The sequence below is a fragment of the Drosophila gunungcola genome, chromosome 3R (assembly GCF_025200985.1).
Source record: "Drosophila gunungcola strain Sukarami chromosome 3R, Dgunungcola_SK_2, whole genome shotgun sequence".
NCBI lineage: Eukaryota > Metazoa > Arthropoda > Insecta > Diptera > Drosophilidae > Drosophila > Drosophila gunungcola.
This window is the reverse complement of record NC_069139.1, coordinates 13,908,290-13,933,913: the sequence shown is the minus strand read 5'-3', so window position 1 is coordinate 13,933,913 and position 25,624 is coordinate 13,908,290. Positions and strand designations below refer to the sequence as shown.

The 25,624-nt window shown below is 42.7% G+C and overlaps 4 protein-coding genes across 12 annotated transcripts in view; 2 read left to right on the top strand and 2 right to left on the bottom strand.

Moving 5' to 3' along the window:
* Positions 1 to 540: 540 nt before the first annotated feature.
* LOC128263145 (spastin) lies at positions 541 to 5,329 on the bottom strand. 2 transcript variants are annotated; one of them, XM_052997920.1, is made up of 6 exons: positions 4,204 to 5,327; positions 3,373 to 3,543; positions 3,041 to 3,226; positions 2,659 to 2,825; positions 2,104 to 2,356; positions 541 to 2,045 (listed from the first exon to the last, which is right to left on the bottom strand). In XM_052997920.1, the coding sequence occupies exons 1-6, from the start codon at positions 4,949 to 4,951 to the stop codon at positions 1,300 to 1,302; spliced, it is 2,271 nt and encodes a 756-aa protein (XP_052853880.1). In that variant the 5' UTR covers positions 4,952 to 5,327; the 3' UTR covers positions 541 to 1,299. The 2 variants fall into 2 exon arrangements, with proteins under 2 accessions (XP_052853880.1, XP_052853975.1); XM_052998015.1 differs by lacking the exon at positions 3,041 to 3,226 and having other exon boundaries at positions 4,204 to 5,329.
* A 370-nt stretch (positions 5,330 to 5,699) lies between these two features.
* On the top strand, positions 5,700 to 9,303 carry LOC128263229 (mitochondrial Rho GTPase). 3 transcript variants are annotated; one of them, XM_052998243.1, is made up of 4 exons: positions 5,700 to 6,628; positions 6,764 to 7,968; positions 8,304 to 8,342; positions 8,608 to 9,303. In XM_052998243.1, exons 1-4 carry the CDS (start codon positions 6,011 to 6,013, stop codon positions 8,741 to 8,743), a joined length of 1,998 nt encoding a protein of 665 aa, XP_052854203.1. In that variant the 5' UTR covers positions 5,700 to 6,010; the 3' UTR covers positions 8,744 to 9,303. The 3 variants fall into 3 exon arrangements, with proteins under 3 accessions (XP_052854203.1, XP_052854110.1, XP_052854290.1); XM_052998150.1 differs by having other exon boundaries at positions 8,304 to 8,366; XM_052998330.1 differs by lacking the exon at positions 8,304 to 8,342.
* A 166-nt stretch (positions 9,304 to 9,469) lies between these two features.
* On the bottom strand, positions 9,470 to 11,615 carry LOC128266287 (N6-adenosine-methyltransferase MT-A70-like protein). The gene is made up of 3 exons (XM_053002698.1): positions 11,395 to 11,615; positions 11,033 to 11,326; positions 9,470 to 10,969 (listed from the first exon to the last, which is right to left on the bottom strand). Exons 1-3 carry the CDS (start codon positions 11,531 to 11,533, stop codon positions 9,573 to 9,575), a joined length of 1,830 nt encoding a protein of 609 aa, XP_052858658.1. The 5' UTR covers positions 11,534 to 11,615; the 3' UTR covers positions 9,470 to 9,572.
* A 363-nt stretch (positions 11,616 to 11,978) lies between these two features.
* The window catches only part of LOC128251763 (phosphofurin acidic cluster sorting protein 2), a 34,764-nt gene continuing 21,118 nt past the window's right edge, over positions 11,979 to 25,624 (top strand). For 3 of the 6 annotated variants that reach the window (XM_052978917.1, XM_052978915.1, XM_052978916.1), the window contains exon 1: positions 12,003 to 13,220. In XM_052978917.1, the coding sequence (XP_052834877.1) occupies positions 12,973 to 13,220 (248 nt within the window). In that variant the 5' untranslated portion in view covers positions 12,003 to 12,972. Of the gene's footprint in view, positions 13,221 to 25,624 lie in introns of all 6 variants that reach the window. The other 3 variants (XM_052978912.1, XM_052978913.1, XM_052978914.1) reach the window with 3 other exon arrangements.

The following is a 25,624-nucleotide window of genomic DNA, read 5'->3' as shown; positions in this document are numbered from 1 at the left end:
ATTAAAAAATGTTGCAAACATAATAGTATTTTCGGCAAAAGTATAAAGTTTTAAGTTAAGTAATCCTTAAAGCAGTGCCAAATATGCGATCGGATGGATTGCTTTAAAATACAAAATGAGTTTAACAGGGACTTTCAATTATTTTGAATGTATCAAGTTATTTCAGCTACTTATTTCGAGTTAAAGTTTTAAAGACAAATGCTCAAGCACAACCAATACTTTCCAATAAAATACTTTCTTTTACCATTAACTATAGTTGATAAGGATGCAATTAATGTTTGTTGAATTCGATTTTATTTAGCGTAATCTATAGATTTATTTATATATATATATATTTATATGCATGTAGTTTTTGATCTGTGTTTAGTAATTAGTCATTGAACTCAAATTCCGGGTGGGCGAGCTGCGTAGAAGCTGGTTCAAAGTACCGCGATAAGCGACATGCGTGTGTGCGGGTGGTAGATATATCTGATCGATCTGATAACACCAGATCCATACGCAACTGCTAGGTACAACATTTTAAGAGCGTTACTAATAATATAGGTGACTCGGAGACGATTGTATTTATGGCCGTAGGTACATAGATTGAAACAAAGGAACTAAACTAGACTAACTATACGGATAGTGGTAACTATTAAAACTTAAATCCGATTCTGCGCTGGTAAATTTATCTTTGTGGGTGTGTATAGTTTATATCTCATCGGTCTTAAAACTACACTTACTTCTAGATTACATGTAGCTTGTGGATGGGCACTCAATGTACAACAAAAATATGCTCTATTGGTTTAAGGATACAATGGAAGTAGTTGTGAACTCATTGGGCAGTCTGTCCATCGAAAAAAACGCCACTACATGGAATGTTCCAAAGCAAAGTGCCCTTGAATAAACATCGGAAACGAAAACAGGGCTTAACTATTGTTCCAGCAACTCCATTGGATAGTATAGATATTCTTAGAAATACACTAGGTTAAATGAGTATAACGATAATGGAGCTGCATGACAGATTTCGCACCACATGGACATGTCGGTAAAACGACGAAAAAAATACAATAACCTTAAGCTAAAATACACAGAATTAGTATGAAAACAAATCATATTGAATTATTCACTGGTTAGAAGTCTAACAATGATTGTGAAACGATAATTCTACAGATTGAATGGAACCGTAGGTAAAAGCGAAGAACCATGAGTCACATGATCAAAACTAGTGAAACGGCAAACGGTTACATTCTGACACTCACATCACAGCTGCTCCACTCAGGTGTGATGGAGGCGGGCAGGTTCGCTGGCAAGGACAGACTAGATGGTGATGTCGCCGTAGTCTTGTGACCACTTCTCGTAAGAGTTGAGGCTCTGCGGCGCCACAGAACGTCGGATGCGCTTCAGGGAGCTGTGGAAGTCCTGCTCCGTAATTGCACGCATCGCACTGATGTCCAGACACTTCACCTGCTCCACGTTCAGCTCTCGGATGGGCTCCAGAGCCGCGTCCTTGGCCAGGGCCGTCAAGTCAGAGCCCGAGTAGCCGTCGGTAACTTTGGCCAGGCGACGCAACGCCTCCGTATCCAAAGGACTGCCTTGCTTCTGAAGCAGCCGATTGAGGAGCAGCTCGCGAGTCTGCTCGTCGGGCAGTGAGACGTAAACGCGCTTCGTGAATCGTCGGAGTGCAGCCTCGTCCAATTCCTGCGGCCGATTAGTGGCGGCCAGCACCACGATTCTATCGCCGTCTGGATTACCAGGCAGCCCATCAAACTCCACCAGAAACTCGGTCTTCAGGCGGCGCGATGCCTCATGTTCGCTGCTGCTGCGCTCCGAGAGCAGCGAGTCCACCTCATCAATGAAAATAATCGAGGGCTGCATGTGCCGTGCTACTGCGAAAAGAGCTCTCACCAGTTTCTCGCCATCGCCCACATACTTGCTGGTTAGCGAGGCAGCGGAAATGTTCAGGAAGGTGGCACTGCACTCGGTGGCCACGGCACGGGCCAGGAGTGTCTTACCGTTTCCGGGCGGACCGAACAGCAGCAATCCTTTGGCCGGGGCACGTAGACCTAAACAGGAGGAATGGCTATAGACACACTTAATGTAACTCCCTAGTAGCAAACATACCCGTAAAGAGCTCCGGTCGGACGGATGGCAGTATGACCATCTCCTGAAGAGCCTGCTTGGCCACGTCCTGGCCGGCGATGTCCGTCCACTCCACTTTAGCACCGCCCTCGACAATCTCGTCGAGTATCAGCTGCACCAGCTTCTGCTCCACGCCTTTCACACTGACCACCGGAGTGCTGGCTCCACTGCCACTGGGTCCGTTGTTGTTAATGGGAGTTCGCGAGCGCTGAGGCGGCGTATTGCGACCCGATGACTGCAGAAGGAAGGAGAACATGTTTTAAAAATGATCATAGTATACAAAGCTATTAGATTTAAATCCAAATTTTTGACTTTGGCTTCTTTTTCTTAATTATGATATAAGTACCCTGGGAATTGCTTAAAATAACTGCCTTAGCTGCAAGTCTTTGTAAACAGCTAGGAACTAACAAATAAACATTTTATTGTACGCAATGATCAAATTTTTGTAAGCTGAGTCCATCTTTTATCATTTTTGCCTGCGTTGTATATTCTACAAAAAAAGGCAGATATATTTTGTTTACATATCCATATACTCACGAACTGACGCCGAACGGCGGGAGGCGTGGCAGCCGTCTTGGCTGGCTGCCTTTGGACTGCGCCCACGGATGTTTTGGAGCCAAGGTTGCGCGGCAGCGTTTGTGACTTGTTGGTCACGGCCAAATTGCCGGGCCGCTTGGTTCCAATGGTTAGTTTGCGGCCAGATGCTGTGAAAGAAACAAAACAAGCCCGATCAGAGAAGAATAAGCCAAAAAATAATACTATTTCCAAGCTAAAATTTGGGAAAGCGAAATAAAAACGGTAATAAAATAAAGTGCCAAGTGAGTGGTGATAGGGATTGATTGATCGATCTGCTTTTGCTCGCTGTTGCGCTGCCGGGTGAGGATCTTGTTGGGTGCTGGTGAGCTGGTGAGGAACTTACCGGTGGGCTGGGCACTGGTGGTGGCCTTGGGCCCGTAGCCACTGCTGCGCACTTTAAGCTTCATGGGTTCGCTGGTCATGCCAGCCAGCATGGGCTCCCTGGACTTCTGGGGCTTGCTTTGAGCCTGCTCCTTCTGCTTCTCCTTTAAGGAGAGCCGCTGCATTTGCAAGTCCTCCTCACGCAGCGCTGCGCGTTGGATGAACACGACAATGTGGACAAAACCAAGGTGGACAACAAAAAAAGCAGGGTAAACGTGCAAAATAAAATAAACAAAAAATGAGGTGAACAAAAACTATGTTTCCGGGGTAGAGAGAATATGGGCAGCCACTCACCCAGAAAGTGGAGACGGTCCCGGGCCATCGAGAGGTTTGTCTGCATCTTGTCATGCAGCCGCTGAGCCCGATCCCACACATCCCCACGGCCACTCCAGCAGTCGACAGCGATGCCATCCTCCAGCTCTTTGATGCCTTTACGGTAGAGCTCGATTGCCAGCTCTTTGTGACCTGGAAAAATATATGGAATGAATGGTTGAGCAGAATTTGACTTTGGAAATTCCAAATTGGAATATCCGTTACCCTAATCTAAGCTGCTAATTTTAAAAAGCTTAAAGACTTTGAAATACTACAAATATGTAGTAGGTACAAATTGATTCTCTTATTTATTCTTTCATAGATCTAGGTACTCATAGATTGCATCCTTTAAATCTTTTACACCAGAAGATCCATGTTTAATCATATTAATTACGGTAATTTAAAAAAAAAAAATTTATTTTAATAGATTCCGCTGCTCTTACGGTTAGAATACGACTTAAACCCTGTTAAGAATATATAAATTTTAAGTGGCCAGAAAAGCTTTGGTTTCTCTATTAGATAGTTCTTGGACGAACACTGTATTTTGAAAATACCCTTGTGCACTTGTGAAAACTTTGTATGAAAAAGCATGGTATTGAAGGACTGCCAGTCAATAAAAGCCTATCAGGACAGGCCACTCCCCCTATTACTCCTTCGCCTGACATGTGGGGCATCTTTTGTGCGCGCGTTTTGGCTTATTGATTCTCACATTCGACAGACAACAAAAGCGGCCAGCGGGCGATGACTCATTGAGCATCGAGTACTCGAACTCGAACTGGATCTGCCACCCCCGTCACCGTCACCGTCACTCACCTTCGTTCTCCTCGTCAATCTTGAGCGCCTTGGAAATGTACTCGAAGGCGCGGCGATGGTGATGCTTCTGTTTAGCCAGCAGGGGATCACCGGGACCAGGTGAGTACCCGCCTCCCGGACGATTGGCGGCCATTTCCAAAGGTTGAATTGCCCTGTAGCGCTGTGGCTGATTTGACAACTGCTGCTCCTGGCCAGCACCCTCGCTATTCAGCTCGAGAGGATGGTTTAACTGCTGCTGCTGGTCCTTGGAGGAATTCTGCACTACAATTTCTATGTTGCAGTCGCGGCGGTGCGGGCGGTAAATCACCTTTGTGCTCGCCCCGTACAAGTAGCGAAAAATACAGAACAGCTGATAAATCAGCGAGCGCAGAACGTTAAAGAGAAATATGATGGGGAAAGAGACGACGTAGAGGTTCTGCTTGTGCACGGAGGAGGAGTAGCCGTACTGATGATGGTGGCCGCTACGCGGTGTGCACGAGGTGGGGGTCAGGTCATCTGTGGTTGTGGTGTCGTCGTCGCCGTCCGGTGAACTGCCCGGACTACGGCGATTCGAGGAGGAGCCGCCACCGACGGATGAGGCACCGGCGACAACGGCGGCAACGTTGGATGCGCTCGACGAGCGGTGCGTGGACTGGCGGCCACTGATGACGCCGCCCGATGATCCTGCTCCGCCGCTGGACTTTATCGGTGACTTGGTACTGCTGCTGCTGGCGCTGGAGGAGGACGACTGGTTTTTGGTGCGTACCATCGATATCGATTCCGCGCTGTCTGCGCGTCCAGCACTCCGGCCCCCGCTCTCCTTGCCCTTGTCCTCAACCCCGCAGAAGTTGCACGGGGGAGTTATCCTTTAAACTTAAATGGTTGGCCGTGGCACGCGTCGGTGTCGTCGCCACACAAAAAACAAATAAACCACGGACACACTCTATTATTGTCCGACGTTGTAGCAAGTGCTCATTTTGCTGCTATCCGAGAGTACTGATTTTTCTTCGCACTTACAACTCTCCGACGTTGAAAACTGAAGCTAAGCTCTGGAGCCCCCCGCCAGTGCTGCCCAACTATCGATTGCCAAATCTGGGGTGTTCGTTACATATCCAGAAAAATAGCTAGATTCAAAGTTTGAATAGCGGTGTACAATGGACATATTTTGATGCTTCCTTTTTTTTATAAATATTTATTAATGCTTTAACTTGATTTATTATATTTATATTCAGTTTTGGGTTATTTGCCTTTCAGTGGAAGTATAAACTTAACATGTAACTGTAATATGTAAAGTTCAGTTTTCACTTCAATTAATTTGTAATTCTAAGCTAATGTAATAGCTAGAATATTTTTAACAAATTGAAATCTTGTTTGTTCAAAGGCCATTTAAAACTATTATTTGTAACGGAAAACTGCTAAGATGGCATCTCTGCTTCAATGCCAGCTGCTGACATAGTTTCCAGACGGTTTTAGAAATTTAGTTTTCAATACAAAATTAAATACATGAGATAAATATAAACAACTGGGTCTGGCATATTTCAGATTGTTTACATTAGCATAATTTGAACACAATTTTTGGTGAAAGCTTTGAAAAGCATTGCTGTTTTTGTTACAGTGACCCAGTGTGGCAGCCCTGGTAGCTGGGCTGTGGGAGCGATATATCGGTATCGTAATCTGGTACACCAACTGCCATTCCATCTCTTTCTCGTTTGTTTTTTTTTGCGTTTTTGCATAACAAAATCTTAAAAATTCGCCCAAAACGCAAGCAATAGCGGATACGGAGACCAGGAGACCACCAGCGGCACAATCCCATTGCAGAGCAGACGGAATGGGACAGTACACGGCGACGCAACGCAAGAATGTGAGGATCCTGCTCGTGGGCGACGCCGGGGTAGGCAAAACGTCGCTGATTCTGTCGCTGGTCAGCGAGGAGTACCCGGAGGAGGTGCCTCCGCGGGCCGAGGAGATCACCATTCCGGCGAATGTGACGCCCGAGCAGGTGCCCACCAGTATCGTTGACTTTTCCGCTGTGGAGCAGACAGAAGAGGCCCTGGCCGTCGAGATCAACAAAGCCCACGTAGTGTGCATTGTGTATGCCGTGGACGACGACGACTCTCTGGACCGGATCACCTCCCACTGGCTGCCGCTTGTGCGGGCCAAGTGCAACCCGTCGCTGGACGGCGAAGGAGATGCCGAAGCGGAGGCGGAGGGCGATGCTCAGTGCGAACCCGTACGGAGACCAATAGTCCTAGTGGGCAACAAGATCGACCTGATCGATTACTCCACTATGGACAGCGTGCTGGCCATTATGGAGGACTACCCTGAGATCGAGAGCTGTGTGGAGTGCTCGGCCAAGACGCTGCACAATATCTCCGAGATGTTCTACTACGCCCAGAAGGCGGTGCTGCACCCCACTTCACCACTGTACATGATGGAAGAGCAGGAGGTAAGTGGTTCATAGTTTGAAATTTAATCTTTGAACGTTTATGACCTATACGGTCAAGCGATAATAGATCTAAAATTAAACTGGACCCCTTTAAACGTTTTAAACATCGTGGCGAATAAAAAATCCTCTTTTCAGCTCACATCTGCCTGCAAGAAATCGCTGGTGCGCATCTTCAAGATCTGTGACATTGACGGGGACAATCTGCTGAACGACTACGAGCTAAATCTGTTCCAGCGACGCTGCTTCAACACGCCCCTGCAGCCCCAGATCCTTGACGAGGTCAAGGCCGTAATACAAAAGAACGTGCCCGATGGTATCTACAACGATGCGGTCACCCTGAAGGGCTTCCTCTTCCTGCACTGCCTGTTCATCCAGAGGGGGAGGAACGAAACCACCTGGGCGGTGCTGCGGCGATTTGGCTACAACGACCAGTTGGAGATGTGCCAGGAGTATCTAAGGCCCCCACTGAAAATACCGCCTGGCAGCAGCACAGAACTCTCGCACCGGGGTCAGCAGTTCCTCATCGCCGTCTTCGAGCGCTATGATCGTGATGGCGATGGAGCCTTGTCGCCCGAGGAGCACAAAATGCTGTTTAGCACCTGCCCCGCCGCACCGTGGTCATACTCCACGGATATTCGCAAGTCCTGCCCAATTAACGAAACTACTGGCTGGGTGACCTTGCACGGATGGCTCTGCCGCTGGACACTCATGACACTGATCGATGTGGTGAAAACCATGGAATATCTGGCCTACCTGGGTTTCAATGTTCATGAGAACGACAGTCAGTTGGCGGCAATACACGTTACCCGAGAGCGTCGCATCGATTTGGCCAAGCGCCAAAGCAGCAGGTCCGTGTACAAGTGCCATGTGATTGGGCCCAAGGGATCCGGGAAGACAGGAATGTGCCGGGGCTTCCTGGTGGAGGACATGCACAAGCTTATCGGCAAGGAGTTCAAAACAAATGTGGTGCACTGCATCAACTCTGTGCAGGTATATGGCCAGGAAAAGCACCTCATTCTTCGAGACATAGATGTGAGGCACGCCCTCGACCCGCTCCAGCCGCAGGAAGTCAATTGCGATGTTGCCTGCCTGGTCTTTGACTCCTCCAATCCCCGCTCCTTTGAGTACGTGGCCCGTATCTACATCAAGTATTATGCGGAGAGCAAGATCCCAGTGATGATAGTGGGCACCAAGTGCGACATGGACGAGCGCCGGCAGGACTATTTGATGCAGCCATCGGAGTTTTGCGAAAAGTACAAGCTGCTGCCCCCACATCTATTCAGCCTTAAGACCAACAAGAAAGAACTGTATACCAAGTTGGCCACAATGGCAGCTTTTCCGTGAGTAAACCATTTGCGTATTTGGGTGTTCTAGTTCAGCTGCTGGCAGCTAATTGAACTCTAATAGGGTCCACAGTTTGATGCCTGTTCTATTAACTAATACACCTGGCTTAAAGCAGTGAAATGCTTTTTCTGAAGTTGAACCATGAATTCACTCTTAAAAGTATTTCACCCTTATAGTAGATTTAAATTGCATCTAACACACGGGACACATTTTGGATTAATGGTTACTTATCTTCTTATCTTCTCTTTTCCCCTTTTTTGTGTGATGGTTGGTGTCTGTTTTTCTGTGTTGTTTGATGTTTGTGCACGTCGATGGCTTCGCGGATTTGCAGGCGCTTCCAGGCCGCCTGGATACTGTTCTACAAGCACAGGTTGGTACAGCTGTGGGAGTCGGCGTAAGTGTTACCATTCAAACTGAACTCGTTACTAATGTCAGCCTTCTATCTGTTGTTGTTCCATCTGTCACGGTGCCCGTATTACTTCCATGAGATGCGCACAGATCCTCTATCCATATCCGCTTGATTAACGTGGTGTGCGGCAGCATCCTTTAGTTTTTAGTTTTACCCTTACAATACCTTTTTAAATCCTTCCACTGCTTCATTCGTTCTAATTCGATTCTTTTTATTCCCCATGCAGTCACTTGCGGCAATTCGGCTTGATGACGGAGGATCCCAAGCTGTGGTGGAAGGCGGGACTGGGCGTAGCGGCGGCCACCATGCTGGGATTTATAGTGCTGAAGACCATCAGTGCAGCCGGAGCGCACTCGCGCTAGAGGAAGTCAATGGACTTGGAATAGGGATTTACAAACACACGTTTGCCACAGACACGTTAATGTTCAAGAAATTCATGTAACTTATTAATTACTTCTTTGCTTGCTACTGTGAATCCAAATTTGTTGTTACGAAAACCAAAGCAAATGATGAATAGGGACACACGCCGATGTTCTCATTCCTGACTTGTAAATACACTCGCCAAGTACACTAGCAGGAATCAGACAGAAGCAGTGGCCAGTAGTGGACAATGAATAGCGGCGGCCAGTCGAGCACATTGTGTATGTTGCATTTCTATTCGTATATTACCCTAACTTAAATCATGTACTCTCTGATAAGTCAAATAATTATTGTTACCATCATAATCGAGTAACCAAACAACCGATATCGTGCATAGCTGATAGTGATATGTACACGTACTGGGTTCTATATAAAGCATATATACTACACCTAGAAAATCGCCAGATTCGGTGATATCGCACTTTTGTAAATACGCGCAAAACTCCTAGTATGAGCAATAAATCTATCTGTGTGTGTGGATTTACATATATCGAACTTTAAAGGAATGAATATCCTAGGATTTTTATTTTGGGAGACTGTTTTTATTTTGAATGTGTTGAAATTGGCCTCTAACGTGCGATTTCATTTATTTGCAGATACTTAAAAATAATTATTTAATAAAATATTTTGAGCCATTCATAATGCAAAAGATACTAGCGACGTTTTTGTTTGTAAAAAGCTTTAATAATAATTTATCTTATTATAAAAGAGTCTGTACAGGACTCTTGCTTGTCGAGGTCTCAAATTCATACAGAAAATACTATTTTAATCCTACTTTTGTATTCCATTGATAGCCGCCGCATTGGCAGCTGCTGGCGACATGCAGTTGCCATCCGGATATCGCTTCTGAAACTGCGTGATGAGCTCTGGATCTACTAGCCGTATGCCATCCAGCTGGTTTCCCAGAGTTATCCAGTTGGGCTGAATGTTGTGCGGTCGCCCAAAGAGTTCGATTTTGCGGGTACCGGGGCTAAGCCGCTCGATGATGCCGTAAATCTCGTCCGGCTTGTGCGAGGTTGCCCGCACCTCTGCCACGATAACGTCGCAGTCGAGCCCTCGGTTAAGATTGGTGGGGTTGCCCTTCATGCCCACCAGACAGTGCTCCTTGCCGTGGTTCAGCCAGTGACCTGTGCGTCCGGTGCGAATGATCCGCTGCAACTGGTTGGTCTTTACCCAGATGAGCTCGTCCACGCGCTCGTAGCCCCACAGCTTGAGACAGTCGCGGCCGAGTTCCATGGCCCGTCCTGTGACCCACAAGAAGATCAGACCATCGTCTTGCAAAGCAGGCACACCCAATGCTCTCATTTCATCGTCCGACATTGTTCCGTAGGGCAGCTCCATATGGATATCCCAGGGAGGATCGGCCATCACCACCGCGAACTTGCCCAGCACTGTCATGTCCAAGAACCGCAGATCGCATTGAATCCACTGCGGCGGATAGAGAGTGCAACTGGAATCGATACTGCGCTTGAGGCTCAACTTAGTCTTTACATCCGTCGGTTTGTTTGTGTTGATATGCGGCAGGGTGTCCACCTCGTAGTGCACGTACTTGCAGGTGGCCATGTGAAAGCAGGTGTTCAGGAAGCTGCAGTCTCCCAGTGACTCGTCAGTGTGCGCCTGGATGATCTTCTTGAAGTGCAGTTTAGTGCATTTGTCCGTTGTCTCGCTGCCGCAGGTGTCACTGCCATCGGTAGACTCTTGGGACTCGGCCTCGCAGTTGTTTAAAGCCTCCACAATGATTTCTCCATCCTCGGCTGTAGAGTCCACTGCCTTGGTAAGCTTTCCGCTGCTGCTTTCACCCGCCTCCACATCTGTGCGTAGTTCTTTCTCATCCCTTCGCTCCTGTTTCTTTTTGGCTGCCATTTCAGCGGTGGCCTGTTGTGCTTTGAGGCACTCCACCTTTGTGCCGTGGGAGCAGAACTCCATGACTTGCGCTCCGCCGTGGGATTTGAACTTCTCCGCCACGGAGCGCTCCTTGGCCGTGGGCTTGGTAAGAAGCTCCAAGATCTCCTCGCCCACCTGCTTACTCTGCTTCTCGCGGGTGGAGGGCATGGAGAGCAGCATCATGATGTCGTCGGGGGCGTCCAAGCTGGTGGATTCCTTGCGCGCAGCACTGGAGTCCAGTTTCAGACTCTTCTCCTGCGGCTGATCGCCATCTTCGACTTCCACTGTAAGCGTAAAAGGAAACTACTGATCTAAATGGCTAAAGATACTTTTTTTTAGAAACTCACATTTTCTTTTGGCTTCCTCTTCTTTTTGTTGACATGTGTCATTGGTGTCCTCCAAGATCTCCTTCAGCTCCTTGGGCTGAACTGAGATTATCTCGCAGCCGGCCTCTGTGCCGATGGTAACGTTCCGGATAACAATGGCACCTTGGTTGGCCAGTTTGCCAAGAATAAAGTTAACCATCTCCAGACTGCTGCCGGCAATTTTCTCCACCACCTGCGTGGACACGATGGGCAGGGCCAGGGACAAGGAACTGAGTGTCTGCAGCACCTCCTTTTGCACCTCCAGGTCGGCCTCAACTGAGAAGGCAGAAACATACATATAGGTTTTCAGACATTCCAACTTGTTGCCATGGCCAGGCACTTACCGAGTTCCTTTTTGGGGTTCGTCAGATCCTCTTGTATGTCCGAGAGAATCTCAATGCGCTCCTTCTTGCGCTTCTCCAGCTTCTCGCGGAGCGTGTTTCGCTTCGTCTTCAAAGATTTTATGTCCCAAGCATCTGCCATTGTTTATAAGTCGCCGGCGGCGGATTGTAAACAAAGTAATTTTTTTACAGAGAGTAGTTAAAAGTGTGACCGTGTGAGCAATTAAAAAATTAACCCAGTAACTTACTTTTTTTTAGATAAAGTAAACCTTTTAATTCTTGATAACTTGGGACTTTTTTTCAAGAATTCTACATGGAGGTGTTTTTAGATATAAATTAAGCTTAAATTTAAAGCACAGTTTGGTCTACACTGCTTTACAATCAAAAAGTCCGCCTATTTTCAAGCAGTGTTGAAAATACTGTAATAAATAAATATAAAAGTTTCTTACAATTTCAGACAGCTATATATGCCGTGTTTTAAATAATGTTATCTATGTAAATTATTTTATAGTCCCAACTACCGTTAGTTTCCCTTATATTACTTGTTGGTATATTTAAGTGTTTCAGGTCCGCCCAGTTGGTATTTTCCAGGGCCCCAGCTCCGGGCACACTGCTCCGCTCCCCATTGCACCAACGGAAGCTGCGCCGTCGCTGCTCCGCAACAATTTGACCAATAAAACGTGCTGAAACTCATAAATAATTGATTAAAACCGCTCAAAACGTAAATATTAATCTATTTAGATAAACAAGTGAGAAAATCGGCAAAAGATCGCGCGTGAGTGTCGAAGAGAAAAAGAGCGAGTGCCGCCTTTTGTTCGCTCCCCGAAATTCGTGGCGTTTTCTTTTTTGTTTATGCGCGCAAGAGAGAGTGCGAAGCATAAGTGCGCACCCACACACACGAGTGGGGATTTGCGAAAATCGAGTGGATGTATGTGTGCGCGCATAGCATTTGCACACATTGTTATTGTTGGGGCGCTAGAGAGAGGAAAGAGAGAGCCCAAACTGGGGCCAGATTTTTATAACGGCGACATTCGCACTTTTACTCTGGAGCATGACGGTTCTTTAGCGGCACTTTCGACGCGATTTAGAGCTGCAGCCAAAGCAGCAGCAGCTTCCGAGTCCGCTCCGAATCCACAACCGAATCCGAGTCCCCAGCAGCCGAGGAGCTGTCTAATCCGCAACAGATTCGCAACGCGTAGATATTGATTCAGTGCGAGTGCAGTTGCAGCGCGCCCCCCTCAGAAAATCAAAACCCCCACCCCAACATTACCCACCCCTCGTTTTTCTCTGTGTATACTACAGCTTTTCGCTTCTTTTTTAAGGCGGCGGCACGCCCTTCCCCAACGTGCGTACGTGAGCGTGTGTGTGTATATGTATTGGCGGGCTAACACAAAAAAAAAAAAAATACAAATTGAAAACTTGAAAAGTTGGAATTGTGAAAACTATCAGAAAAATATGTGCCTGCTCGAGATATATTCCCCAGTGTGCATCGGAATAATGTGGAACAATAGTACATAAACAGCAGTCCAGAAAACGCCTCGCGAACACGAAAATAAATTCGAAAACCAGCACAGAAACAACATGAAGATGGTAGACAAGTCGTCCAAGTTGGTGGATAAATTTGCCGTTATCAGCGGCACCGGCGGCAGCGGAACCGGAGGTGGCCCAATCAATATGCCCGTCGGAATGTCCAGCACGGCGGGATTGGGCGGCGGATTGGGAGGAGGTGGAGGCATGACCAGCGGAGGTGCCAATGGCCAGAAGCCGGTGCCCATGAAGCTTTTTGCCGCCTGGGAGGTGGACCGAACGCCACCCAACTGCATCCCAAGGTGAGTGTCAACCAATTTCACATATTGCAACGAGATACAGTAAAAGGAAAGCAGCACCTTGCCAATTTGTGTTTCATTTATTTGCCATATACATTTATTTATAGTCAACAAGAGTGGTTAACTTGTCGGTCGGCGGCATAGCTTACTTTTATTTATATGCCTTCAAACTGAAATCCAGCTGAGCTGCTTGGTTCAAGCGAACTATTTACCGTGGTCTTCAAAAATAGATTTTTTAACGTTTTGTGAACTTTTTTTTTGTACCAAATACATAGAGGATACAATTGTTGAATAAAAGTGCTTGGATTTAAAGGTCCTACAGTTTTGATTCCTTTGAATAGATAGTACAAATCAGCAGTTTGTTTACAGCATATTGTTGATTTTTTGCCAATTTGCTTTCGTGCTGGGTTTCCGTTCGATTGGGTTTTGTTTTGTTCCTATTTTTAGTTAACAAAAGCAAAAACTGTGAACAAGCGCGCTTACTGTTATTTAACAGGCTTTGTTTTGTTGTTGCCGCTTTCAAAGCTGACTTTTATTTATTTGCCTGTGCCCAAAATACCAATGAAGCTTACAGTGCATAATGTATTGACTTTTTGACCCAAGAACTAATCGATTGGTCCTGTTTAAGATTGTGGAAATCAAATTTCATAATGTTGTATTTAAGAATCCAGGAAGGAAAATGTAAAATGTTTACCTTCAAAGTTATGAAACAAAAAGATTAAAAGGTTTACGACCATGACCTTTCTTATTATTTTTATAATACAAAACAATGTTGAATATACATATGTGCCTGATAGTAAATCTGACCACAATTAAATCCAAACCTAATCCAGTAGTAAGTTTGAGATAAGACAGTCAACTTAAAATAATTGTGTAGCACATACAACATTATGACAATTTATTTTTCTTGGAAAAAGAAATCGTGGAATAGTTTGTTATTTCAGAATTTAATTTAAGATCAGAAGGAGAATTTTCAATGAATGTAAACTATTACAAAGCTTTTCCCAGATGTAATGCTGAAAAACAATTGTATTAATTTTGTAATTTTCTACATAGTGATGAAATTCGGTAGAAATTTGATAGCACTCACCAATATTCATTCATAAATTTTATAGAAATTTCGTTTTCGCAATCTTTATATACATATGAACATGCTTTTATCTTTGGATGGCGATCTTGCAAATAAACTCGTTAGTTTTGTTGCTTTGTTTTTGCTTGCTTTCTTTCATTCCACACGTCTTGCGCCATGCCTTTGTCCCAGTAACCCCGAAATGAGTAATGAGTAATGCCTCATCTTTGGCTGCTATTCTTCTGGCCTGGCTGATAAGAATTAGCGGCTTATTTGCATGAGGATGAGTCAGACTTTGTCCAATTTGGCTAAGATGTTGACGGTGGTCAAAGATTAATCTATAATTTTGACAGATACCCCGCTGCGACGCAGAAATTAGAATTTAGGCAATGCAAAGGCGCACTTTTGAAGTGAGTTTAATCGCTTTTGTGTATTTTAAGACCTCTCTAGACGATAAGCTGGTCAAGAAGAAGGGCAGAAGGCGTTAAATTCTAAACAGTGGAAGGCCCTGACCACGCTGGCGTCCCAAGAAAGTCTAAATACGTAAACTGTAAAAAAAAACACATACAAAACGCTATCCATAAATAATAACAATTGAGTATAGAGAATTTCTAAAAATGTCTAAAAAAAATTGAATTAATTGTTGCCAGAAAAATTTCAAGCAACAAAAAATCAATTTTATAAAGAATATTGTTTTTGCTCCGTGTAGAAGTACCAGCAGTTGTTTTGAAAGTATTTGCTAAGTATTTGATGGCCAAGGCCAACTCTGCTCCTCTTGGCTTTGCTTTGCTCCTGACACTTATTTTGGTGGCTCTTTTTTGTTTGTTGAAAGGTCATAAACCGCTGCTCCCGCCTCTGTTTTATCTTTGGGATACATTTTGAGTTTGGGTTTGAGTTTTCCGTCTTTGTTTTGCTTTGTTTGTTTATAATTATGCGCCCGCTTGGCTGGCTTATAATTAGAAACTGAAGCTAAGCAAGCAAATTGGGAATTTTTCAGTCACCAACTTTGAACTCTTTGACCGAAAAGATGAAGCCGAAACTTTCACCAGGGCTTAAAAGCCAATAAAGACAGTAATTCCCCTTTGGCTAATTAAAAATGTCATTTTGGCTAATTGCAGCTGAAATTACATTTAATTTATAGTTATGCCAGCACCATGTGTCGTCCCATTTCCTATTTCCTTGTTTCCCTCTGGCTGGGCAAATAATATCTTAATGTTGATTTTATCTATTCCTGAATGCGGCACGTAGAGCATATCCAGACTTTGATTAGGGCTCACGCGGCATTAGCGCAAGTTTTCCTTGCGGTCGCCAGCCGTACGTGACCCGTCTGATCTGGCGCATTCGTCTGACCCGGCTGATTCACCCGACTCAGCTTGACCCGTCGAAGCCATCAAATTCAAATCAAATCAGAAATAAGAGGGGAACACGCCAATCACACTCATGTGGCAATGTCAGGGTCTGAAATGCATTTAAGTTCAAGGCGTAGAAAATTATCCTTGGCAAAGTTTGCTGTGTATCTCGTTTTAATTTATCTAATTTGTCTGAGGGTTGTGGAATGTTGGATGTCAAAACAGAACTGCCTCGCTGTTTATTTGCTTTCGTGGAATATACGAGTAAATGAAACTTTTTCCATTCTGATTAACCTCGCTGGGAAGGAGGTAAATCGCATTATCTTTATCTTCTGTTATACGCAGCAATTCATTTAATATTCATATGAAAGTAAGCCATATTTATTCAGAAACGCACAATTAAACTGATAAATTGGATCTGCAGTGGTGCTCATAGACTTGTATATGTAATAATTTTTAGTTATATAGTATTTCAAAAACGAAAATCCTAAGATATCCTTTTAAGTGCTTCTACAGAAATGTGAAATTTAGAAATTTAATGTTTAATGATTAGAAGGGGCTTACAGATTTGTTTTATTTAGATATGACAAGGTTTTACAGCCAATACAAAATATTTTTATCTGGTAACCCCAGCTATATCCTTATTTTTATCATTATTTAAAGTACCATGCACAACCCTTGTTATGAGGGGTGCCTCTTATCAGCAGGACACTTCACAGCGCGTTTTTCCCACCATTTTCGAAAATATTTTTCGAAGTGTTTGGTTGGCTTATCGGGACAGAAAACAAATCTTAAAATTAAGTGGCACTAATCATCCCCCTTTCACCGGCCACCAACGTCTATCTACGATTTCTTTCTGTTTGCGCAGTTGTAAATTTTAGTGGTTACCTGAAAATTAAATTGCATTTTCAGGCATTTACAAATAAATTATTTAGTTGCGACCAGCGTACGCAATAAAAGTGCACTTGGGATAGGTTCGGTTAATTTGTTAATTGTGTTGTTTGTTATTTGCGGTTCGCCTCGATTTATTTTTACAGCAGAAAATTTCATGTTTTTCATGTTCCCAAGGAAGTGGAACACGTCGAGTGATGGATCGATCGAAGATACAGCTCCGTACGCGACTCTTTCTTTCTTTTCCTATTTTGTTTTTGCCATGGTCTGATTGTATTTTAAGTGACAAGCTTGTTGTTTATAAATAAATGTGAAATGTTTTGCGGTGATTTAATTTGTGGTAAACATTCTGCAATGTTTTCCTCATGGCTTCGGTGTAATTTATAAACTGCGCCAATGTTTTACTAGAAATTAATTTAAAGCCAACCGAAATAAGATGCGGCAAAAATGGTCTGTGACATATTTCTCAGATCCAATTTGTATTTGTGCCTGCCGATCGTGCCAGCTGCTGAAGACGAGGGGGGTTCGGGGCTCTTTTATCTGTATCTATAAGTAGAATTTATAGCGCGACAAGCGACAGCAGTTGGCTGAATTTTTGTTTTTTCGCTGTAGCGCGTGTTCCCCACGAAAAGTTAGCCTTGAACTTTTTTTCATCTGCTCTGGCGTTCTTTTATTTTGCACAAGCCCAAACAGTATCTAGAGCATCATGACAGCATCACATGTATCTTTTCGTGTGTATCTGTATTCGTATCTGATGCTTTACCTGCATTTGCCACTACATCAGTCTGTTTGTTTGACAAATTGAATTCTTTTCCCTCGGCTATTTCACTGCATTCGGTGGCAATATTTTTTGTCTTTATTGTTTATGCCAAAATGTTATGTCATCAGAATTTTCAGGTTTTCAAATGAAATTTTGTATTAAATTGTTCTCAAAATCTACTGAAAAATTGTAAACAGTTTTGAATAAGGGAAAATGAATTTAACAATAAATCGGTCAGTAACCGAATATTGTCAAAATTAGTTAGATAATACTGGCTTACAGTATTTATGTTTATATTGATGAAATCAATGTAATTTCTGGAGGATTTCATTAATTTCAATTTGTAAGCCAGTGTAAAATGTAAATTATGTCATAAATTTTTTTGTGGCTTAGTGCATTGCTTGTATAAAAAGGGGGAACTATTTATTTATTTGACTTTATAAAATCTCCGTCGCATATGCCCAGCTTGCTGCTGCACTTCCGGGGTGTACCAATTTATGCTGATAGCTTTTCAAATTGATTTTGGGTGCACATTTAATGGGATTTACTTTATTCTGCTGCCAGTGCTGCTGTTGCAGTTTCTGCTGCTCACCGTTGTTCCAACGCCATCTGTGTTTCATCGAGATTACCGGCGACGAGTCAGCAGCTGTGCTTTTGGCCATGACCGATGATTCAGGTATGCAGGGTGTGGAGGTGAGCCAGTGTGGGAGTTTTTTAGTGCCTTGTGGGCGGGGGAAAACCCTTAGCAATCGGTTCGTTGTTGAACAACTGGAACACAAGAAAGATAGATAGAGATAGGGAATAGAAAGTGGTCAAGCACTCGAGTTGCTGCAGCTAGATCGAAATTGAACCGAAAACCTAAACCGAAACCCAAACCCAAACCCAAACCAATTGATTTCCTGTTGCGTTTGCCGCGCACTGACCCAAATTCTTCCAAACGAATTTTCCCATTGGGTATGGAGAGCCCCCTTCAGAGACCAGAAGCCGAGCCTCGACCTAAATTCTCTATTGCACTTTGAGGTGGGGAGCTGCGAGGTGCCCTCCCCTGAATCTGGTGGCATCGCCTCTAAGCGCATTAACCGCGATACCGAGCCAAGTCGAGTTGAGTTGAGTTGAGTTGAGTTGAGCTGGTGGCGTGTTAATGCCCACAGCTGGCAAATCTCCTGGTCATTAAGGTCTACGGGGGGCGGTGGCGGAGGGGGAGGGTCGATGGAAAAGTGCAGCAGAAAGTCAATTAAATTCAATGTATGGCAGCATCAGTAGCCAAGCCATGGGGAAGTGTTTGACCAAGTCAGGTGGGGATTAGTGGCGAGTTTCTCTTTACGGAATGTTTGGAATTAAATTAAATTATAGTGTTCTTGAAACCCAATCAAAACTAGATACTTTACTGATAAAAATGATGATATTAATCATTGATTGAAAAGTATTGATTTTTTATTACACTTAATAATTTAATTTAATTTTGAGTTAAAGCTGCATTACATTGCATTTTAAGGTATAGAATCTCTCTCGTCAATCAATGTATTTTATATCCAACCTTAAACGGTTGGAAGCCCGAACCCAACAAAGCAATGTTCATTTCCGCGACAACAAAGACTGTCTGCTGTTTTTGCTGTTGTGGCTCCCGTCCTGTCCAGCCTTTTCCGAGCGTTGACTCATCCAGTGTTGGTCGAACTGCTTCTGCCTGCACCGGATTTTCCATTTTCCCCCGTTTTGTTTGCACTCCACGGCGTCCAAGACGAAGGCGAAGGCGAAGGCGATGATGCAGGCGTGGAAGCATGGAAACGTGGAGTACCACGACATTGTCCAGGCATGTCAACGTCAAGTTTGTTGACTCGCCCGGCAACCTGCGCCCAAGTGGAGTTGCAAAAACAACAATAGCAACAGTAACGACAAAAACAGCAACAACAACAGCCGTGCAAACAGCGGCAACACGAACGGGAGCAACAACAACGGCAGCAACTGCAATAACAGCCGCAAACAACGAGCAAGTTGGCGAAAACTTCCGCTCCCCCAAGTTCCAAGTCCCAAGTTCCATGTTGGCCAAAAGCAGACAGGCCAAACGAGCTACGGATGTCAGCTGCATAAATCGTTCGCCTCAGATCCCAACCTCCAGCACCTGCACCCCGTTTTTGACTCTTCGATCTGCATGTGCATGGTACAGGAGGTTTCGCTAAGAAGATTCACTATTCGGCACCTACCATTTAGTTATATATATGCTGTTCACTGATTAACTAACCGTTTTCTTTCCTAATTCAGTATTTTTCTTGTCCTAGATAAATTAAAATATTTCACATTCTTTGAATAAATTTAAATTTAGCTTTTATATTTAAAAAAAAACCTAATCACATAAAGAATTTACCAACTGAATATTATAATGGGATTTGTTCTCCATTCAGCTCTAAACCACCGATGTTTGCCTCAAGGAAGTTGTACTGTATACACTATAGCACCCAGCTGTAGATAGTGCCTCCCATCGAAAGCTGTTCATAAGAGTGCAATTTATTAGCATACAAAGTACGTCGTCTAGAAAAGCAGAAAGGAAAAGAGCAGAACAAGGCGTTGGCGGGGCAGGTTTTAGGCACTGAGAGAATGAAACATTGAAAGTTGTTAAACCTGGAGTGGTTTCCTCTGCTGGCCATGAAATGGTCAGGTTTGGGGAGATTTGTGTGCAGTTCCCAGCCTTTGTTCCCATGCATTATAAGCTGTTGACCCAGCATTTCATTTTGGCACAAAGCGGGCCAACAGATACATGCAAAGGAAAGATACAAGGGTTATTTAAAAGCCGATACCATAGAGCTAATATAATATACCGCTGCAAGGCAGTAGTAACTAACTAATCTAATCGCACAATTACTTTCCCCCCATATGTAAGACAATTGATGGACTGTGATAGAGTAATCGATTAGATAAAGCCGGGGTTATTTAATTATTAAACAAAACCTTTAACGAATAGATAAAGTTTAAGTGAGTATATCGATTATACTATGTGTATTCCAGTCAATAATAAAAAATGAGTAAAAATTTGAATCAATTTTCTTTGTGAATTTGTAGTTCTCAATTAAAATGTGTTCAAACAACATACCTAACATTGTGCTAATTAAAAGCGAAAATTTTTGAGATCCATTATAATAAGTTGCTAAATATTGGATTCAAATGTAAAAGAGTAAGTTCAACAAATATATAATAAAGTGTTTGTGATAACACACCCTTTAAGTTATTATACTATACAATAATAGCTGACACATCAAAATGGCTGATAGAGTCATGAAATAATTTTCGTGGCGCTTTATCAGAGCCCGGCTACAAATCGATCTTCAATTAATCCATTTACGATTTCCACTGCGAGGTAATCCTATTCACAGCCGTCTATATATTAGGTATGCGTGTGATCGGATGTTGACCAACGTCGTTAACCCAAAGGGAAATAAGGAAAAATGCAAATGCAAAACATATTGATTTATCCGAATGTGTGAATCGATTGGGGTGAGGGTCGGTCATTCAAAAACCTCTGGCCAATTTCAGCTCAAGTTGGAATTAACTTGTTATTCGGTCTCGTGCCGGCAGACGGCAAAAGTGGTTTTTGAATGACTCATTGGAAGAAAGCCACAACTTGAAAGTGAAAGGTTTCGTTATATCTATTTTCGGTTTTCTTTGGCCAAATTCGTTGCCAAAAAAAAAATAAGTTGAAAAACTTTTCAACGATTTGAAGCCACTTTTGCGACAATTATGAAATTGGAGCGGCCGAGTGGTTGGGTATTTAAGTGGTCGTCTGTTTCAGTCAAGTTTCAGTAAAAAGAGCCCGCTTGACACGAATTCCGGCAGATGATTCTCGTTAATAAATACGAGAAAAGTAGTTTATAGCTTGCGTATTAACATAAAACTTTGCCAATGTTGTACTTTGACTAAAATGAGCCTGGGGTAGCGGTCTAAGAGAAGCAAGCAGCCGAGTGGCAGCTTCTCTGCAAGTCACTTGACATAGTTCGTGGTTCAGCCCCAGCTTTGTGGGTGTTTTTGGGGGATTGCGAGGTTGGTGGTTGCGGTGCTTTGACTTCTGCTCGAGCTTTATTTCTACGTAGGAGTTAAGCAACTTTGGCTTTTCGCTTGCCTCTTGCTTGACAACAAAGTATTAAAACCGATTTGTGTAATCTTCTTTCGTTAACGAGAAATTATAATAAAGACTTGTTTGGTGCCAAGACTGTTACTCCCAAGTGAGAAATCATTCTTATCATTTATAAAATGTTAACAGCTTGTTTATTTCGATATTGCAAATAATTAACTAACTTTATTTCATATTTAAGAATGCACTTTTAAAATTTGTTTCGTAGTACTGTTAAAAGTGGTCTATATTTCCACTTCAACTGACTCATCAATAGGGGAAATTTCCCGTTGACTATTCCTAAGAAGAAGTTGGATTCATCCGACGATGAATCCGATGAGAATTCCAACCTACTTTTACTTGTTTTGGCCTTTGGCAATTAACAAATTGAATATATCTGAAGAATTTTTCATTTTGCGGCAGTGTGATATAAACAAAAGGCTTTCATTGTTTATATCTTGTGGCATTGTGCCTATCGGTGTCTGTGTATATGTCTTACATTTATACTCGACTGTAAACAAATCCAAAGTATTCATAAGTCCGAGCTCTAACAGATCATAATTTTCAGTTTATGGTTATACAGTGGAATTTCCAGAAAACGAACCAATTGTTATATTGCTTAAAATAAATACAAAGAAAAAACTTAAACTCTTTATTAAGAGTTATAACTAATTTTTTATAGCTATAAAACGACTAAGAACTCTTGTTGACTGGAAATCCAATAAATGTTAGACAACATCTGACATTAATAACAATTAAAAAAAAAAATTATAACATTTACACCCTTTTAAGACGCAATGTTCAAATGAGAAATTCTGCTTTTGTATGCCTTGCCCAACGCACTGCAAACTTAAATATTGGCCAGAAAAATGCAATTAAAATGAGAAATGGACGGCCAAACAAGTTGGGAGGTGTTGTGTTGGCTTCCACATCCTGCTGGGTTTGACGGACCGCACGCTGCGTCCAATTTGGATTTATTTTGGTGGAGAGAGGAGTGTTCCTCCCAAAAGGTTTTTCCTATAGTCCACTCAGATAGTGTCATTCGCTGGTTCATTTTATTGGATTGCCTAACACTCTCCAGCAGCGAACACTTTAAGATTCTCGATTCTGGGAGCGGCCGGCCATTAACTCAACGTGGTGTCGCTCACTTTTTGTTGACTCTTGGAAAATGTCGCTGTTAATCGCATTTGGCCCCTTGCTCTTGTGTTTACCTTCCACCTTGTACATTTTCTTATGGATAGATGTCTATGTTTTGTGTTCGGTTTGATTTTCAGAGGGCATGAGAGGTGGATAACTTTTCAAATTTATTTATAGCGATTTATATAGGCGATTTAAATATAAAACAATTTGCGTCAGCCTAGCTTAGTTTAATTTATTACACATTTAGGTTTTTTATAAAATTTGTCTAGAATATTTATGAACTCTCGAAACGTATTTTGACACACTTTTGCACGTAAGATGTGGCAATGTTTAATTATTTTGGTAAAAGCTTTTTTCAACGAATTAACTTAAATAAGAGGAAAACAAATTTCAATTATTTATTTGTCCTGTTTATTTTTAAACCCTCGTTAAGACTTCAGACACCCATCCTGTCGAAACGAGAGTTAGTGCGTTTGATGGACTCGATCGGCTTATGGCATCAATACCTTATGCAATCAATCGAATGGCATTGGCAAAAAGCAATTCTAACCATGAAGTCGAAGCCAATCCGAAGCCGCAGCAATGCCCAAAGCGGAGAAAAAAAGAGAATCGAGAAAAATCGAGTTGTGGCTGAGACTGAGAGGGTCATATGATATATGGGTCATTAACGAATTGTGCGACGACTTGGAATATGTACAAATAATAAAGACAATAAATAATAATAGGTATATGCCACAAAGATTGCTCGTTAAATAAAAGTTTAGAGGGCGGCGTTCGCTCAATTGGAACGGCAACTCGCAGAAATATTAAATACAAATTTAAAATAAATAAAAAACAAAAATTTTAAATTAACAATGGAGCGCACTGAGTCATTTCGCGATCGGTAGTCACCCATGTGGCGAAGTGGGAGCTCATCAACCCACACACAAAGCATATAAGCTTATTTGGATGGTGTTATATGTCAGCTAATTACCTCATAAAGGCCACGTCATAACCTCACCAATTAAGCCTCAGTGCAAACACCCAAAAAAAAAAAGAAAAAGATAACAGTGGATTTGTGAAATCGCCAAGTTGAGCAAATTATATTATGAGCATATTATGTTGCCATAAAGCTAAGAAAAACTGCAGGAAATCTGAAGTTTATTATGAACTTCCTTATAGACATACTTAAAGCAAAAATGCAACACAAAGCAGCCAGCGTAGTCAGGCTGAACATTTTTTATTGCACAATTAGTTTTTTTCAATTAAATGCGGCAAAAAAGTGTGGAAGTTGAAAGTATCTCAAGCAAAACAATTTTATTACAGTTTACAAGCTGCTATAAAATGAACTAATTGTTAAATGCATTGTTACATTAATTGGGTGTGAATAAAAATTATTATAATAACGAATTTAATATTTATGAGTTAACCTTTCATTTATATTAAGTCGCTCTTGAGTTAGTCATGATTTAAATATTGATTTTAACCACTTTAGAACTGCATTGCTATCTAAAATGTATCTTACTTTTTAACCATTAATCATTTGTTCAAACGGTTCCCCTAACTGCAGAATCAACATAAGCCATTAATTAATGATAATTTGTTTGTGTACTTGTACGTGTACGAATAATTCCACCGGCGCTGACCTGTCCTAGGTCACTTACATTCACGTTGTGCTGGTCATTTTCCGCTATTTTCCGTCGGTTAAAAGCCACCAGCTAAGTGTTATCCACAACAAATCGCCACCCCCAGGGCAAATCTCATGAATGATTCAGCTGCTCAAAGTGGAAAAGCGAACAAGGTGTGAAAATAATTACGAGCCGTCTAAAGCCACATCGACAGCATTCCTTACCGCTGGAATTCAATCGATGTTTACAATATTTATAATAAGAACGAAAAATAAAGGAAGGAATGGAAATGGCTGTAGCCACTTAAACTATTTCTGTTTTTCTATTTTTTATGGAACCCCTCAATAATTGATAGACCATAAGTTTCGTGTCATATTCGATACGGTTGTGGAGTGAATGGACCGGAGTAACCTCTTCAGATGGCCTGCAGCAGTTGCCCACATGGGTTAAGTTTTGGGGTGGTGCATGGGAGGCGGGTATAAAGCTGAGAAGCCACACCCACTTTAGACATATGACGTCGCCCTTGTTGTTGTGACTTTGGAAAACGCAAACGTAAACTGCCATTTAGTTGATAATTGTGGCAAATTACCAACGGTAGTTACATCGATTTTCATACCCTCTCCCTAATGGGTTAAGGGTGGAAGGGTTACTGAACTCTAGCTTCTATCCAATCAATATATTTTAATTCCATAAATTTTGGTTATATGTCTTGAAACTAGTTAAATGCAGGCATTTATCAAAAATATTTGATTTGCTTATTAGTTTTACATTTTTTTAAATGCTTCTTTAGTTTGTTGACAGTCAGTTTTAATGTGTTGATCACGTGACAGCATAATACGAAGCACAATATTGTTTACTTAATCCAACTATATTTATTCACTTAATGAACTTGATCGGTTAGCTTGATCAATATTTGTTCAAAACTGTATAAACCTCGATTGGATCTTAAATGAGTTTAATAATGAACTTCTTAATTAAATGTTAGTTTTAATTCATTTAGTTTCTGTGTGACTGAATAATAACATTTTAAGCAGGGTATTGATTGTGTGCCTCTTATGCTGGCTGCCCGAATTCCACACACTCGGTTATTAGAATTTGAATGGACAGCGTTTAGTTCTCTGGTTTTGTCCCCGAAAACATTCCCATTTAACATTCCGAATTCAATTGCAGCTCGCCTTCGGTTGCCATTGTTTGGGCTTCGTCCGTTTCCGGGCATTGTCTCGTTCGTCGGACTGTCAGTGCGCCAGTCCCCCAGTCCGCCAGTCTTTCAGTCATTCAGGGCCTGCGTAATTCTCGCATAAATTAACTAAGCACCCCGATCTGCCGCCTCCAGTTCCCCGGTGTCGTGGCCAGTAGTCGGCATGCATAAGTAAGGCTCACTCTCCGGAAAACTTCGGATAGCAACGCATTCCGCATGCAGTTGATCAATAATGCAATGACCCAAGCCAGCGGCAGTCGGGCGCCAAGTAATGCCTAGGCTGGAAACTTTCGG

Coding starts and splice junctions, on each gene's coding strand:
- LOC128263145 (XM_052997920.1), bottom strand. CDS start 4,951: ATGGTACGCACCAAAAACCAGTCGTCCTCCTCCAGCGCCAGCAGCAGC. Junction 2,826..3,040: donor CACCAGTGCCCAGCCCACCG/GTAAGTTCCTCA, acceptor TTTCTTTCACAG/CATCTGGCCGCAAACTAACC. Junction 2,357..2,658: donor CCGCCGTTCGGCGTCAGTTC/GTGAGTATATGG, acceptor TTCCTTCTGCAG/TCATCGGGTCGCAATACGCC.
- LOC128263229 (XM_052998150.1), top strand. CDS start 6,011: ATGGGACAGTACACGGCGACGCAACGCAAGAATGTGAGGATCCTGCTC. Junction 6,629..6,763: donor ACATGATGGAAGAGCAGGAG/GTAAGTGGTTCA, acceptor TCCTCTTTTCAG/CTCACATCTGCCTGCAAGAA. Junction 8,367..8,607: donor GTACAGCTGTGGGAGTCGGC/GTAAGTGTTACC, acceptor TTCCCCATGCAG/TCACTTGCGGCAATTCGGCT.
- LOC128266287 (XM_053002698.1), bottom strand. CDS start 11,533: ATGGCAGATGCTTGGGACATAAAATCTTTGAAGACGAAGCGAAACACG. Junction 11,327..11,394: donor GAACCCCAAAAAGGAACTCG/GTAAGTGCCTGG, acceptor CTGCCTTCTCAG/TTGAGGCCGACCTGGAGGTG. Junction 10,970..11,032: donor AGAGGAAGCCAAAAGAAAAT/GTGAGTTTCTAA, acceptor TTACGCTTACAG/TGGAAGTCGAAGATGGCGAT.